This window comes from Hemiscyllium ocellatum, chromosome 14, assembly GCF_020745735.1.
Source record: "Hemiscyllium ocellatum isolate sHemOce1 chromosome 14, sHemOce1.pat.X.cur, whole genome shotgun sequence".
Taxonomy (NCBI): Eukaryota; Metazoa; Chordata; class Chondrichthyes; order Orectolobiformes; family Hemiscylliidae; genus Hemiscyllium; species Hemiscyllium ocellatum.
Window position 1 is genome coordinate 52,804,570 of NC_083414.1, and position 15,796 is coordinate 52,820,365.

General features: G+C 39.2%; 1 protein-coding gene across 1 annotated transcript in view; it reads right to left on the reverse strand.

The window, feature by feature from the left end:
* The window catches only part of LOC132822149 (contactin-4-like), a 1,303,479-nt gene extending 1,288,494 nt beyond the window's left edge, over nucleotides 1-14,985 (reverse strand). The window contains exon 1 of the mRNA XM_060835221.1: nucleotides 14,910-14,985. Coding sequence (XP_060691204.1) covers nucleotides 14,910-14,964 — 55 coding nt within the window. The 5' untranslated portion in view covers nucleotides 14,965-14,985. The remainder of the gene's footprint in view (nucleotides 1-14,909) is intronic.
* Between the last annotated feature and the right edge of the window lie 811 nt (nucleotides 14,986-15,796).

The window sequence follows — 15,796 nt, forward strand, 5'->3', positions numbered from 1 at the left end:
TATCTGGTCGGCATGACGAATTGGACTGAAGAGTCTGTTTCCATGCTTTACATTTCTATGAGTCTAAATGCAAGTCTTTTTCCTTTCAAAACATGATTTCTAAGAATAGTGGAGGGACAACAGCTCTTGTGAAATATTCAATAGGGAGGACAGTTTCTATTAAAAGCAGAATTAGACCTAATGTGACCAAGTTCTTTGATTAGCAAAATAGGTTAAATAAAAACAAAAGGATAGGAATAGCTTTGGACATGGTAGACACTGTGCAAATGTTTTCATTTGCAGGAGCATTTAAAACCAGGAATTTTAAACACAAAATAATTACAAATAACTGCCTGAGGAAGAAAAGCATAAATTCTGAACTCAAAGAATAGATAAAAAGTAAACTTTCATTGGAAAAAAATGAATGAATGAATGATGCTTTCACACAAAAATTAGAATGCAAAGATATTCTGAAATATTGGGGTGAGGTGGATGAAATGGGAAGTATTGACGGGAATGAAAGAAATAAAGTCTAGAAGCCTATGATTAGTGCCATCCACTGTGATGATGTCACAGACACACAGGGTCAGTCAAAGACAGTCAATGGAGAAGCTTGTACAGCCTTGGGCATGCACTGTTAGAAGCACTCATGCAACCTGTCTATAGTTTACAGCAATACCATAACCTTAGATGTTGACTCAGTTCTCAAAGCAACAACCAATTGGACGAAATAGGTGGAATGCCTCCATCCACAACAAACCACAACAGGAGGAGGTTTGTGTGGAGTATAAATGCCAGACTAAGACTAAGCCAAATAGGTGTTTTTTAAATATGCTGGTAGCTCATGAGTTAATTCATATTTGAGTTATTTTGCGGAAATCTTTACTCCATAAAAGCTTTCTTCAATTTATTTTATCCTCCTCTCCTGCAATTGCTGCAGAATACCTGACTTTGGTTTACTTCTCCTCAGTTGCTACCCGGGCTAAGATATGTTAACCTAGAAAAGGCCAAGGGTTAGATATGGAAATGTCTTACTCTCTTCAGTTCAGCATCACATTTGACAATGCATTGCATGAAGTATAGGATTCAACAAAGTGGCTCAGCATTCTCAAATGCAATTAGGGAGAGGCAACAAATTTTTGACTTACTGCTCATACTCACATTCTTTGAAAAGAATAAAACAACATGGAACTTCTTGACTATTCCCACTGCGAATGTATATTAAAAAAAATAACTAATTTGTCTCCAGTCATCTAAGTTGAGCAGTAAACTGCTCGTGAGCTAAATGAATATTCTCTGTCTATGGATTTATGAGTTAGTTCTGTGAAATAAAAAAAAGCACAAGGCAGTGGCTTGCAAAGTGCATTAGTTATTTGAGATTATTTTGAAGGGGTTGGAAGAGCAAGGGGTGAAGGGTGTAAGATAGGTGCAGGATGTGGGAAGAGAGAATGGAAAGGAGAAGGAGGTGAGAAAGGAAAAGGCTCTTCCCTTCACCCCCACCATCCCCCCCAAAACCCAGGCTCTTTCCTACCATCTCTCCTTTCTCCTTTCCCCCTTCCAGGCCCTTTGCTCCCCACTCTCTCCCCATCACTCCAAATATCTCCCACCCCTTTCCCATAAAGAACAAAACAGAAGTACAAAAGAAATAGAATATGAGATCATTAAAATAGAGGGAAGTAATCATTTATGCTCAATACGATTTGCAAAAACAAAAAGAAGACGGAGAAAAGTTCATGCAAACACTGAAGAAGTGAAGTCAACTATTTGAAAGATTTGTTTGCTGATTGAATCTGAGCAGGATAGACTGGTGTGGAAATCTTGAAATAAATCATCCACAAATGGAATGTAAAGTGAACTGCAATTGGTGAGGCAATAGCCTGGTGGCTTTATCAGTGGACTGTAATTTCAAAGAGCTAGGTAATGTTCTGGGACTCATGTTCAAATGACTCATGGCAAATGGTGAAATTTGGATTAATTTTAAAACAAATCTGGAATAAGGAATCTAAGGTTGATCATGAAACCATTACTGATTGTCAGAAAAAGAAAATCTGGATCACTAATATCCTTTAGAGAAAGAAATAGTCATCGATACTTGTGATTACAGACCCACAGCAATGTGCTTGACCCCCAACTGCCCGATGGGCAAGAAATGAATGAAAATTTTAAAAATGATCTGACTACTTTAAAAAATAGTTTCTCAATCTCCTCCTTGCCTAATACAGAAGGCAATCTTTTTTCACAAATTTATGAGAAAAACATTTTTTATTATAAATGTTTAAAAAGAACATAGCCTAAAATCAAATTGAAACTGTTGTTAAAGTATTTCTTCTGTATGACATTAATTGACCCACTTTCAAGTCTGTGCATTCTCGGTTTCTAATTCAAAAATCCAGCATTTGTAGTTGGCTTTCTCCCCATTTCCAATAATTACAATTAAAATATAAAGTAGCATACAGCCTGGCACATGTGATTTTGCTGAGCAGAATGGCTTTCAGTGGTGAAATCACGTTGCAGCAGCTAATGTGGGATTTAAAAGAGTCTTCTCAACAAACAGTAAACTCTGCATCACAGCGATAACCATCTTGCCTAATTCAGGTGCTATTAGACAAGTTTCACTGAGAGCACAAAGATGGCAAATTTGTTTTTTTTTCCCCATTGAAATTTAATTTTATCTTCTTTAGAATTCATGTAACACTGGTTTTGCTTTTACAAAAAAAAAGTGCATCAACATTATTGTTGAGATTAACTTAGAGATTGTAGTGTACTGGTAAACCTCATGGTTGACATGCACTGATCACTACGTGAAAATTTGGGACGTTTCCTTTTTTGTGGAAAAAGCAAAGCTGTAGTTTCACTCTTCCTTGAACATTCACGTGAGTGATTGGTGTTGCACTCGGCCTTTGAGGAACATGCTCAATGTACAGGTCCTGTTGACCACCCACCTCCATACCACCCACCCACCTGACCTCCTTCAGTGCACGGTCACTCTCAGCAGATTAAGTGAAATACTGTAGATGAATTCAAAGAATGTAAGAACTCTTGTCAGTCAACTGTCTGAGGTAGTGTCGCATTCAAACAATCCTCGTGCCTGCCTTTGAGTATGTCATTGCAATATTAGGATTGACTTCCCCACCATCATCATCCTCCCTGCTTAATCCCTCACCATCTTCCCCACTATCCATGACACCCATGTCATGGAATTAAGCCACCCTCAATTCTTCCTTACCTTGACACTACCCTCTTGTTCCCTGGGATTCCTCGTACACTGTCCATATAACCTGACACCATTTTCCCCCCAACCCGCTTCCAAATACAACATTATCACCAAACCTTTGTTGGTCTTTGAGCTTCCATTCTCCTGTTCTTGTTACTTGCTGGCATTCTCCTGTTCTTGTTACTTCCATCAAACAGTCCTCCAAAAATTGGCAACTGCATGAAGCTAATTAGTGCATCCCATGTTTAAACAAATGTCAACTCGGTGTAGTGAGAGTCTCATGTACTATTGACTTTAGTCATAGAGCATGAAAACAGACTTTTCAGTCCAACTTGTCCATGCCGACCAGAAATTCCAACCCAATCTAGTTCCACCTCCCAGCACCTGGCCTATATCCCTTTAAACCCTTCTTATTCATATACCCATCCAGATACCTTTTAAAAGATTCAATTATACGAGCCTCCACCACTTCCTGTGGCAGCTCATTCCATACACGTACCACCCTCTGCATGAAAAAGTTGCCCCTTAGGTCTCTTTTATACCTTTCCTTTCTCACCCTAAATCTATGCCCTCTAGTTCTGGACTCCCCCACTCCAGGGAAAAGACTTTGTCTATTTATCCTAGCCAGGATTTCCATCAAAAGGTTTTAAGCAGTCCTCATACAAATACAAGTACAAATCGATCACAGGCTGGCAGTGAGCTTGGCCTGACTCAAATGTACTGCTAATTTTCTCTCTGCATCCCAACGTTTTGGAGGGAAATCAAAATTTTGCTTCCTACTTCATTCAGTCACATCACATGCCACATCGTCAGTTGTGCGCTCGAAACAATCAATCACCCCATTCTCTCTTTTTCTCCACGGTTGTTGACAGCTTTGCTGCCGCTTCGAGTATTTTCACTTTTTGTTTCAGAGTTCTGGCATCTGCAGAGTTTTATGTTTGTATTTGCTTCTTAACTGGATTGCAATTCCAATATGTCTGTCATTTTTTATAGCAATATCTACAATTGCATTTGCTGCTTCTGGCTGCATTTCGTGGATTTTTAAAAAATATGTTTGCCTTTAGTCCTACATTGCACTGTGAAAAGAAAATCCATACATCTGGGAACATTAAAATGAAACAGTGTGTTCACTCTTGAGGAGAAAACCATTGAGTTTTTATCTCAGGATGTAAGTGAGTTGGTGCAAAGACTTTGTTTTCCGCTGGGAGCCTAAGGATTTAGATATCAAGGGCCTGGCTTTTAACAGAAGGATGCTTTTTGCTCATTAGCAATTGTTGCAGTCTTTGACTGATGTATCGAACAAATTTCAACAAATCATACAAGAGTGCAGGATTGCACAAATTGCCTATGTGGGGTGTTGATGAACAGTGTTGAAAATCGGCATGAAGGCTAGGATGAGTAGCAGCTCCATGGCAGCCTGCAAGACAATACTTTGTGGCAGAAGTCCAAACATCAGCCCGAGTATCTCTCACGTTGCCAAACAGGTTTTAGCTGTTATGTGATCCCCTCATTTGATGGGTTGGTTGATGAACTGTGCCAGAGAGGGGAATTGTGGTATGTTATGTCTATGACAGAGTCTCCTTAACCACACATCAACATGCACAGTGACTGCAGAAGCAGGATTGTGCCACCAATTAATAATGTTTCTCTCTACATTGACACAATGCTTTCACAGTAATCTAAACCCCTTTCCAATGACATTTTCGTGGCCAGCTGGGATTTTGTCCATGGTGTCACTGCTGCATTGTAAAGCTGGCTAATCAACAGCCATGTTGACAGAGACAGAAGCCACTGGAGCACAAGTACCATTTCTGGATAAACCATTGCCAGCGGCATCAGAGGCTGTTAACTCAGAAATTACACAAAGGGCCACAGAAATAGTTAGTCTAGCAGAAAATACAGCAGCTGTTAAGAACAGGAAAGACTGGGAGCAGATAGTAGAAACTGATGTATCTGAATTATTTTGAAGATCAGATATGCTCTGTGAATTGTGACTTGTTTTGAGGTAACACAGAGAAAAAAAACTACTGAGATGAACAAAAGTAGAGAGATGAGAGTTAGAGTGAGTGAGTGAGAGAGTGAGAGAGAGAGAGGGAGAGAGAGTGAGGATTTTTTTTCTATGTGGTGATCATTATCTGTTGGAATAGAAGGGAAAAATTATTTTAGTATGGGTAATGTGAATGGAATATTCTTTAGCTTGAAGTACAAAATATTTCTCTCGTATAATCTGGTCAGAAAACTTAATGTTCGTAGAGTGGAAAACATACAGAGTTAGTTGGATGACAGAAAACAAAGAACAGAGCTAAGTGTTTGTAAATTTTGGGCGGGGTCAAGTATATAATTCTTTACATCTCCTGAGTTATAGCTACTTCGAGATTTCTTTTTATATCCACTATAATGATGGCAGAAGCAAAAATGCTTCTGCATAGATGCTGCCAAACTGGCTGGGTTTCTTCAGCAATTTCTGGCTTTGTAAGCACAGCTGAAACATTGTTAGCAACTCTTCAATCTCATTTACTTTTGTCATTTGTTTTCTTTTTAAGAAACTGCAAATACTTGCTCAAAACATTTTTCCATGCCTGGCCAACTTCCTCTCATAGTTGAATTTCTTTCCACAGATTAATCTTTCAGTCATTTTTTGCCATTCTTTATATTCTACCTGCTACAGATCAATCCCATTGTCCCAAAGCCCTGTCTCCTGAACCAGGTTTCCAATTATGCATTCACCTGTATTTTCTTCCTATTTCTGTAAACATGTGCATGTGACCTGGGAGTAATCAGGAGATTACTACTTCATCTGTTTTCTGCTGCACGACCTGTTATTTCCCTTGGAAATGGTTGTTACCCATTCCCTGTCTGCCTGCTTGCCCCTAACATGGTGTGATCAACCACATCAGGTGCTATCCATATAGTTCTGTCTCATCGATGCCCCTCAAAAAATAGAACTGTTATTTGACCTCTGACTCCCAGAAGTCAAGTCTGTTCATCTTGCGATAATTTCTGCACATGGGCTCCTCGATCAAAAGAGGCATCTGCCACATTCCGTATGCCACAAGCTGGGCATTCTGAAAACTCTGCTATACCTTAACACTATGCTTTTAATTTAGTCCATTTCCTTCAACTTAAGTCACTTTTACTTACTTTAACGCTACTCTTGGTCTATTAGGACAAAATGGAGGTTAGTAGATCATAGAAATACTTCATTCTTACTTTCAGATCAGCGCTGTTCTACAACTAACCTTCTTCCTTTCTCTCTGCTATTTTAGAAATTTGTGTTTTCAGCACAAAACAGCAGCTGCTCAACAACAAAGTCAACCCATGACTTTTCTACAAAGTTCTTCATCGACGTTTTTCTCCTCTCCTCAGTGTTTTAGTTAAATCCATTCTCTCTCATGTGCTGTTTTATCTGATTCACCCTCTTTCTCCTCTCACATTGTGTTACCTGTTGCTTGCTTTCCCTGTCTCAGCCCCTTTTATCTGATTCTTGTGCTCTATAATTCCTCACACTGTTTTATCCAGTTCCTGTTTTCTCTCCTTTACTGTTTCATCGTAACTGATCTCTCTCTCTCTCTCTTTCATTGATTTTCCTGGTTTGCTCTTTCTCTCTCTCTCTCTCTCATACACAGACATGCTCTTTTGCCAAACTCTTTCTCTTTCTCCTTGCATGCTATGGTTCAAGCTGTTTCTTGCATTGTTATATCTCGTCGGTTCTATCTCTTCATGCTGGTTGTGCCCACGGTCAGCCTCGTGCAATTTCAATCAGGTGACAGTTGTGCAGTTGTACTGTGATAAGACAAGTAATGCAGAATCCCGGGCTAACATTCTGAAGATATGGGTTTGAACCCACCGTGATGCCATTTGAATTCAACAAATTGTGGAACCAAAAATTTATTTAACAGTGGCAAAGCAACCATGGTTGATTGTTGTAATGACCCATCCAGCTGTAATAACCCATCCAGTTCACTACTGTTTTTCGAAGGAAGTCAGTTATCTTCACCAAATCTTGCTGACATGTGACCCTAAACTCTCAGCAATGCAGTTCATTCAATGGCTTTCTGGGAATTTACTGAGAGGTATTAAATGCTGGTTTAGCCAGTGACATCCACATTTGCAAATGGAATAAAACATTTGAAATCTGAGTAACTCACACCCCTGAGAGGTTTTCAGATGTAAATAAGTCATTAGATGATGTGCATGCTGGGTTTCTGTGCTTCCACGGGTAACATATTCATGTCATGCCCTGGCCATATAAACTAGGTTATTAAAGGCTGTCTTTGTAATGTGTTAGATGGTAAAAGTGACAGGTTGTATCTGCATCCAAATAACAGTATGTATGTGTGTGAGAGAGTGCGAGAGAAAGAGAGAATCAGATAAAATAGCAAGAGACAGGGCATGAATCACACAAAACAGCTCAAGGAGAGACAGCATACAACAGATAATACAGCATATTGGAGACTGTAGCTATCAGATAAACAGCCTTTGACAGAAGATGAGATAAAACAGCAGGCACCAGATAAAAAGTGAGAGAAAGAGAGTGCAAACACCTTTATGATTAAAAGAGTGACCTTTATGACAAAAACCGCATGAGGAAAAGTGGACATAAGATAAAACATTGCAGGGCAACAGTGCAAATAGCAGATAAAGCAGCGCAAGATGAGAGAGAGAGTGGATAACAGATAAAACAACTTAAGGAGAGAGAGTGCACCAGCTGTATGACTGAAAAGCAGGATTAACAGAAGTGAACTCTGAGAAATGCAATTTGATTTTCATCAATCAGATGAGTATGTGAGCCTGTAATTTTCCATTCCCATGATCTCATATTCATCTCAGAGGAGCTTGCTTACTCTACCTTCATGTGGGATGGTGAGCATGGGTTGCAGATAGATCTGCTGCCTCCAGAGACAGACACAAGGCAACAACAGAGGCAGGTGGATAACAAGGCTGGAAGATTTGAGTCTTCAAGATTTACAGCTTAGCAAAAGGTCTTTCAGCCCATCAGGTCCACACCAGTCAAAAACAACCATCTAACTATTTTAATCCCATTTCTCAGAACTTGGTCCATAGCCTTCTAGACCTTGGCATTGCAGATTTACATCTGAATACTTCTTGAATGTTATAAATGTTTCTGCCTCTGCCACATTTACAGCAGTGAGTTCCAAATTCCCATTACCCTCTGGGTGAAAAATCATCTCTAAACATCCTGCCCCTTTCCTTAAATCTATCCTTGGTCATTGATTCCCCCCATCAAGGGGAAATGTTCCTTGCTGTGTATCCTGTCCATGCCCCTCATAATTTTAAACATTTCAATCATGATTGCCCTCAGGGTCCTTTGATCCAAGGAAAACAAGCCCAGTCTAGCCTATCACTCTTCATAACTAAAACTGTCCAGTCCAAGTGACATCCTGATTAATCTCCTTGGCATCTTCTCCATTGCTATCACATCCCTCTCATAATGTGGATTCCAGAACTGTACACAATACTCCAACTGTGTCTAACCAAAGTCTTAGACTGTTCCAGCATACTTAAATTTTATGTCTCAGCTAATAAAGGCAATATCCCTAACACCTTCTTAACCACATTATCTACCTGCCCAGAAACCTTAAGGGACCAGTGAACATGCACATCAAGTTCCATCCGATCCTCATTACTTCACAGAATCCGACCTTTCATCATGTATTCAGTTGCCTTGCTTGTTCTGCCCAAGTACATCACCTCACACTTATGTGGACTGAACTCCATTTGCCCAATTGACCAACCCATCTATCTCTCCTGTAATCTCAGGCCATCATCCTCATTTTAAGTTTTCCCTTGCACATTCTGTACTCTGCTGGTACTTTTGCTGTACACCCCTTGATGCTCAGGATTCACTAGACTTATTGGTCTCACCTTGGTCTTTATTGGAAGATGTTGGCCCTGTACTCTCCCTATTTCCTGCTTGAATGTGTCCCACTTGTCTGCCACAGATTTACCACAGCTCAGACGACAGTGAAATTAAGCATTGTAGTTTGCTGTGTCCGCCATGGGATAAGAGTGTGATGCAATTTCTCCTGCAATGAGTCCATCTGTTGCTGAAGATTAGTGAGTAATCCCATTTCCAAAAGTGTTCTTTGTGACACAGTCACAATCCCTGCAATGCTTCAGAACACAATGAACCTTTACAGTATTCTTGCAATGCCTGATGATCCTCTCTGACAACACCTCCAATATTGTGGCCTGAGAAGTGTAGATCTGTTCTCTCTACTGCCGTCCACAATGACAGTAATTTGACAAAGAGGTTGGCTAATTTCCATCTCATAATCTTGAATGTTCTAACATGATTTTGAGAACCCCAGATATATGCATTTCCCTTCTGCAGCCTGTAGATACACGACAGATTCTACCAATGCTTCCATCAGGTGCATGCATGGCTGAGAGTGACAATCCAAAATGTCAGGAACATTCTGTGATGAAGATCTCAGAGGGCCTTGACTGTTACTCCTCCTGCAGATACTGCTGTATCGCCTTGAAAAGATGAAACTCTTGGAAAGAGTTGAAGGTGTCTTATCCCCCTAACAGCTTGCCATTGATCATCAGCACACATGATTACAGTGTAGGTCCAAGTGCATATCCAGCATGACTGAGTATTCTGCTAGACTTGGGTACGCCAAGTGAAAACTGACCTTTCCTTTGAGGTGGCCAAATGCTTTCATGTCAGTGTCACCAAAGTGGTGACAACTTAGATAAACTCCTCATTTTTCTTTCCCTTTGGGAGCATTCAGTCCATTAAGTCTGATCCATCACTGATTGAGATTGTGGCTCATCCAATAACACTCAACTCCACTGTCCTGTATTTTCCCTATCTCCCTTGATTCTCCTCCTTATTAAAAATTGGTCTATCTTGACCTTGAATATACTTCACAACCTGAACTCTGCACCAGAGAACTCCACAGATTCACAATCCTCTTTGAGAAGAAATTCCTCCTCTTAAATTGGCACCTCATTCTGTGAGATTATGTCCTCCATCCCAGGCTATCCCACAAAAGGAAACAAAGTCTTTGCATTTGCCCTGTCAAGTACCCAGATAATCTGTCATATTTTAATCATGTCCCTTTCATTCTTCTAAACTCTAATGAGAACAGGCCCAACTACCTCAACCTCTCCTCATAAAGACAGTTCTTCCATGCACAGGATCAGCATACGGAAAGTTTTCTGGACTGCTAATCTATCTGTCCTTAGATAAGGGAATCAAAACTGTCTCAGTATTCCAGCTGTGGTCCAACTGGTGCCTTGTATAGTTTGAGCAAGCCTTCCTTTTATTTTTTTACTCCATTCTCCTGAAAATAAAGGTCAACTGTCCATTGTTTTCCCAAATATCTGCTGAACTTGGGATGCTAGCTTTGTGTGATTTATGCACAAGGACTCCCAAATGCCTCTGTACTGTAGCTTTCTGCAGTATTTCTCCATTTATTATTCATAATCTTCAGCTTGTCTGTTGTTCCTGCTGAAGAGCACAAACTCACATTTTCCCACTTCATATTCCATGTGCCAAGTTTATGCCCAATTGATTAACTGCTTGTATCCCTGTGCAGACTTTGTGCTCTCCCTTGCCTTCCCACCTATTTTGTGTCATCTCCAAACTTGACTACAGTACATTCACATTCCTCATTCAAGTCATTGACGTATATTGTATATAATTGTGGCCACAGCAGTAATCCCCATGACAAATAATAAGTTAAAAGTTGCCATCCTGAAAATAGCCCCTTATTTCAATTGTCTGCCATCTCTTAGTTAAGATTTGGAGATGCCAGTGTTGGACTGGGGTGTACAAAGTTAAAAATCACACAACACCAGGCTAAAGTCCAACAGGTTTAATTGGAAGCACTAGCTTTCTGAATGCTGCTCCTTCATCAGGTGGTTGTGGAGTAAACAATTGAAAGACACAGAATTGCTATAAATTGTGTCTTTCAACTGTTTCCTCCCACAATCACCTGATGAAGGAGCAGAGTTCCAAAAGCTAGTGCTTCCAATTAAACCTGTTGGACTATATCCTGGTGTAGTGTGACTTTTAACTTCTCTTTGTTAGGCATCATATATCCATACTAATATACCACCTCAAATACCATGAACTCTTGTCATTTTAGGTAGCCCAATGCGGGTACCTTACCAAACGTCTTCTGGGAATCCAAACATATTATATCCACTTTCCCTTTATCTTTCTGGCTTGCTATTCCCTTCAAGAAGAGTAATAAATTTGTAAGGCATGATTTCTCCTTCACTAAACCATGCTAACCTTGCTTCAATATATTACATTTTCAAATGCTCTGCTATTACATCCTTTAAAATAGAACTCGAACATTTTCCCAATGACAGATGTTAAGCAAACTGGCCTATAATTATGTTTTTTTGGTCTCTTTCCCTTTTTAAAACAAAGCTGTTATTGTTTACATTGGCATTTTTCCAATCCTCTGGGACTTTGCTTGAATCTAAAGGATACTTGAAAGATCTGTGCATGGTGATACTGTGCACGGTGGCACAGTGGTTAGCACTGCTGCCTCACAGCGCCTGAGACCCGGGTTCATTTCCCGACTCAGGCGACTGAGTGTGTGGAGTTTGCACGTTCTCCCCATGTCTGCGTGGGTTTCCTCCGGGTGCTCCGGTTTCCTCCCACAGTCCAAAGATGTGTGGGTCAGGTGAATTGGCCATGCTAAATTGCCCGTAGTGTTAGGTAAGGGGTAAATGTAAGGGTATGGGTGGGTTGCGCTTCGGCGGGTCGGTGTGGACTTGTTGGGTCGAAGGGCCTGTTTCCACACTGTAAGTAATCTAATCTAAAATTACAACCAGTGAATCCACTATCACTGCAACTATTTCTTTTAATATGCTTGGATGCATCTCATCAGGTCTATCTTTTGCTTCATAACGCTTCTTCGTAGTTATTGTATTTTTTTCCTCTTTTTGCCCTTGATTATTTTGTATCTTTTGTGTCCTATCAATTTCTTCTAATGTAAGGATTAATGCAAAGTGTATATTCAATTTCTCTGCCATTCTCTGGTTCTCCATTGTTATTTCTCCTCAGGTTGGGTCACTGGACAAAAAAACTTTAACTCTGATTTCTCTGCACTGATGCTACCAGACCTGCTGAGATTTTCCAGCAATTTTTGTTTCAGTTTCCAATTTCTAGCATTTGCAGTTCTTTTAGATTTTGTTACAACCAGTTTTTCTATAACGTGCTGGTTAGGTTCTTGTACAACCCCACATTATAGAAAAATTGCCCTTTAGAATCAGCACTTAAAGTGTTGGTGATGTAATTGCATTACAGCCAACAAACATTATAAAAATTCATCCTTTAGAAAAAGTGTCCCCAATTTGTCATTCGTGTTACAGTGAATTTGGATTGAAGAATTGCACATTATAGCAGAATGGCCTGTATTTCTTCAGCCTCATTTTCAAAAGGCCCTTGTTAACACTGGCTTCTCTTTTCCCTTTTATGAAATTAACAAAGCTCTTGCTGTCAGTCTTGACATTACTTGCAAGTATGCCCTCAAAATTTATCATCTCCCTCTTTTTGTTTTGGTCAAATTTTGTTCGAGAATTCAACTTAGATCCTGCAAAAGATGCCCTGAATCCATGAAAGCAGTGTATATTTTTGAAATGCCCACTGCTGCAATGTAACCATTATGTGCTCCATGCAGGCTTGCTACCTGTACCTTTATTCTACACTGACAAAATCTGTAGGATTGAGAATGGAGTCAGGACTCGTAGAAGCAGATTCACCATTCCAAAAATTCATTTACATTCTTTCATTGTTGTTCATGATAAAACCTTTGCATGCGTGTGATCGGAGAAAATTATTTGCTCCATTATATTTATATAATGGGATGGCACGGTGGCACAGTGGTTAGCACTGCTGCCTCATAGTGCCGGAGACCTGGGTTCAATTCCCGCCTCGGGCAACTGTCTGTGTGGAGCTTGCACATTCTCCCCGTGTCTGTGTGGGTTTCCCCCGGGTACTCCCACAGTCCAAAGATGTGCAGGTTAGGTGAATTGGCCAAGTTAAATTGCCTGTAGTGTTCGGTGAAGGAGTAAATGTAGGGAAGTCTGGGTGAGTTGCTCTTCAAAGGGTCGGTGTGGACTTGTTGGGTTGAAGGGCATGTTTCCACACTGTAAGTAATCTAATCATTTGGAAATAAGTTAACTTTTTAAGGAATTGTTGAAGGGACAATGCACTGAATGATCTGCATGGAAGTTGGTACAACTTCTGGCATAAAATTGCTGAGGATTACAACAGTTGTATGTAATACCAATAAATATATTTCCATTCACCCATGAATAAGTCATAATGGCTAAAGATTTGGCCACTTCACAGTTATTGATGGACAAGTCATTTCCATGTACCTGATTATTTCAACCAAACAAATGCAGTTTGCTTCACAAAGCTGAATGCAGAAATGCAACAGATAAAAATAACTCAGTACTTCCGCTCACTTAATGCCAAAACGATGAGTTGTCTGAAGAGAAGACACTTTAACCCGAAAAGGATCTCTTTCTTTTAACTGAAGGGTCTTATATTTCTTTTCCATTGTGAGAGCAGCAAAGCATCACAATGATACCCTCATGTCACATTGACTGAAGAAAATCTTAAATGGAATCAAGAACAATTTACTTCGCCTCAGGAAAGCTACTTCATAATTGTGCAGCAGCAAATTCACATCTGTTGTAGCACAAACTTTGGTAGCAAATAATACCAAGCATCAAAATAGTTTTACAGCAAGCTATTTCTTAGAAGTCTGTGGAAATTACCTGTTCCTTAAATTCTACAAAGGGTAATGATACTGCTCTCCAGGAATTAAGTTTTTTTTCAAATGAACAAAAATGTATGATCAAATAATACATTCCTAGAGTTCTACGAAGGAAAAGCCTCTTTAGCCCATCATGTTCACGCAGGTCAAAAATCAAATCTTAACTATTTGAATTCCATTTTCTAGCATTTGGCCATAGCCTTCTCTGCTTTCACATACAATTTCTATTTTAAATCATAGAAGAAAATCATGACGAAAAGTAAATTAAACAGTTATAGAATCATCTACATATATCTATCATTCATAAATAATTATTTTACTTTACAATATGATGTGCGCTCAAAAATGGAAGAAATAATTGACAATTTCTCACAATAATTGGACAATTAAGTGACATGAGACAGCAAATTCCAAACATATAAGACATATATATGAGAGGATGCGCATCTTTGCAGAGTTAAAATATCACCATTGTTCAATTAATAAAGTGAAACTTTGAAAACATTATAATACATTTCAAAGACAGAGAACATTGCCTGGATAAACATTTTGAACACTCATCCAGCGATAGCATGATTTTGACAGATTCCTTAATTGGCTGTATCTGAGAACATTTCTAATGCAAATAATTGCTTAACATAGTATGGAAGTTGATTAGAATGTAGTTCAAAGAGCATCAACCAATTTTTCTCTCAATGTGAGACATGACATTTTGAAGAAGCCCATTTTGAAGGTATTTTAACAGATCACCACTTGATAAAATGAATCTGCATTTCTTGAATACTTCAAGCAATTTCAATAAAACCTGCTCAAGAACAAATCAAAGCAAATGTAACTCCAGATTTTTTTATTTTAGAAAGTGAGGGAGGCAGCATTATCCACAATAAATATGATGGATATTTTACCATGTACAGATCAAAAGTATTAATGAGATATTTTACCTGCAAGGCAGCCAATGAATGATTGTAGTAACAGCAGTTTCCATAGCAACATCATCTTCAATTCCCAAGGGCAAACAAGCCTCTCATACAATCAGCACTTAATAGACGACTTCCTTTTCAAAGTACAATCTTTAATCTGTGGGGAAAAACCAATTTGAAAAAGAATTAAGAGCCAGAATCTTGTACTCTGACTAGCATCAGAATGCACCAATGACATTGGTATTTGTTCGGCTGATCTAGCTAAAACAATTGATTTAGTGATTAATAAATCATGCAATTATGGAAACCGGTTGAATAATCAAAAGCAGTGTCAAAACATGATGTGAAATAAATTGTTCTGCTTCTCTTGTAAACATGATACCCTGTACAAGCATGGAGGGCAAAAGCTCAACAACTGAGTAACGTACAAATGTTAACAATAAAGAAATACCCCAGAGCAAAAAAGATGAAGATATATTGTGCAGCACGGAGTCAGACAATTTGCTTCATTTACAGTGCTTCACCAGTTCATGGCAATGGGAAATGCTGACCACTCAAAAAAAATTATAAAAGGTCTCAAGTAACTGACCTTGGGCTATTAATAATTCATTTTGAAAAGAAAATGTCATTGTTTTCACCTCAAATATATATTGCTTTAGTTGCTACAGCTAAATAAACCTGGAAATTCTCTGACCGATTTTCTATCTGTTTCTATTGAGCAGTTGGGTGGTACCATGTGTCAGTTCTCCTCAACTTTAAAACAGATCACTGTTAATGAAGCATGCTTCACATATGTACAGCAATAGTCATGTCTTTTGATCACCAAATATGACCAGAGAGTCATAATACTGTAAAAAGCAGCTTCAAGGTACAATCAATTGTAAAACATTTCCAAAGTAATCTGAAGA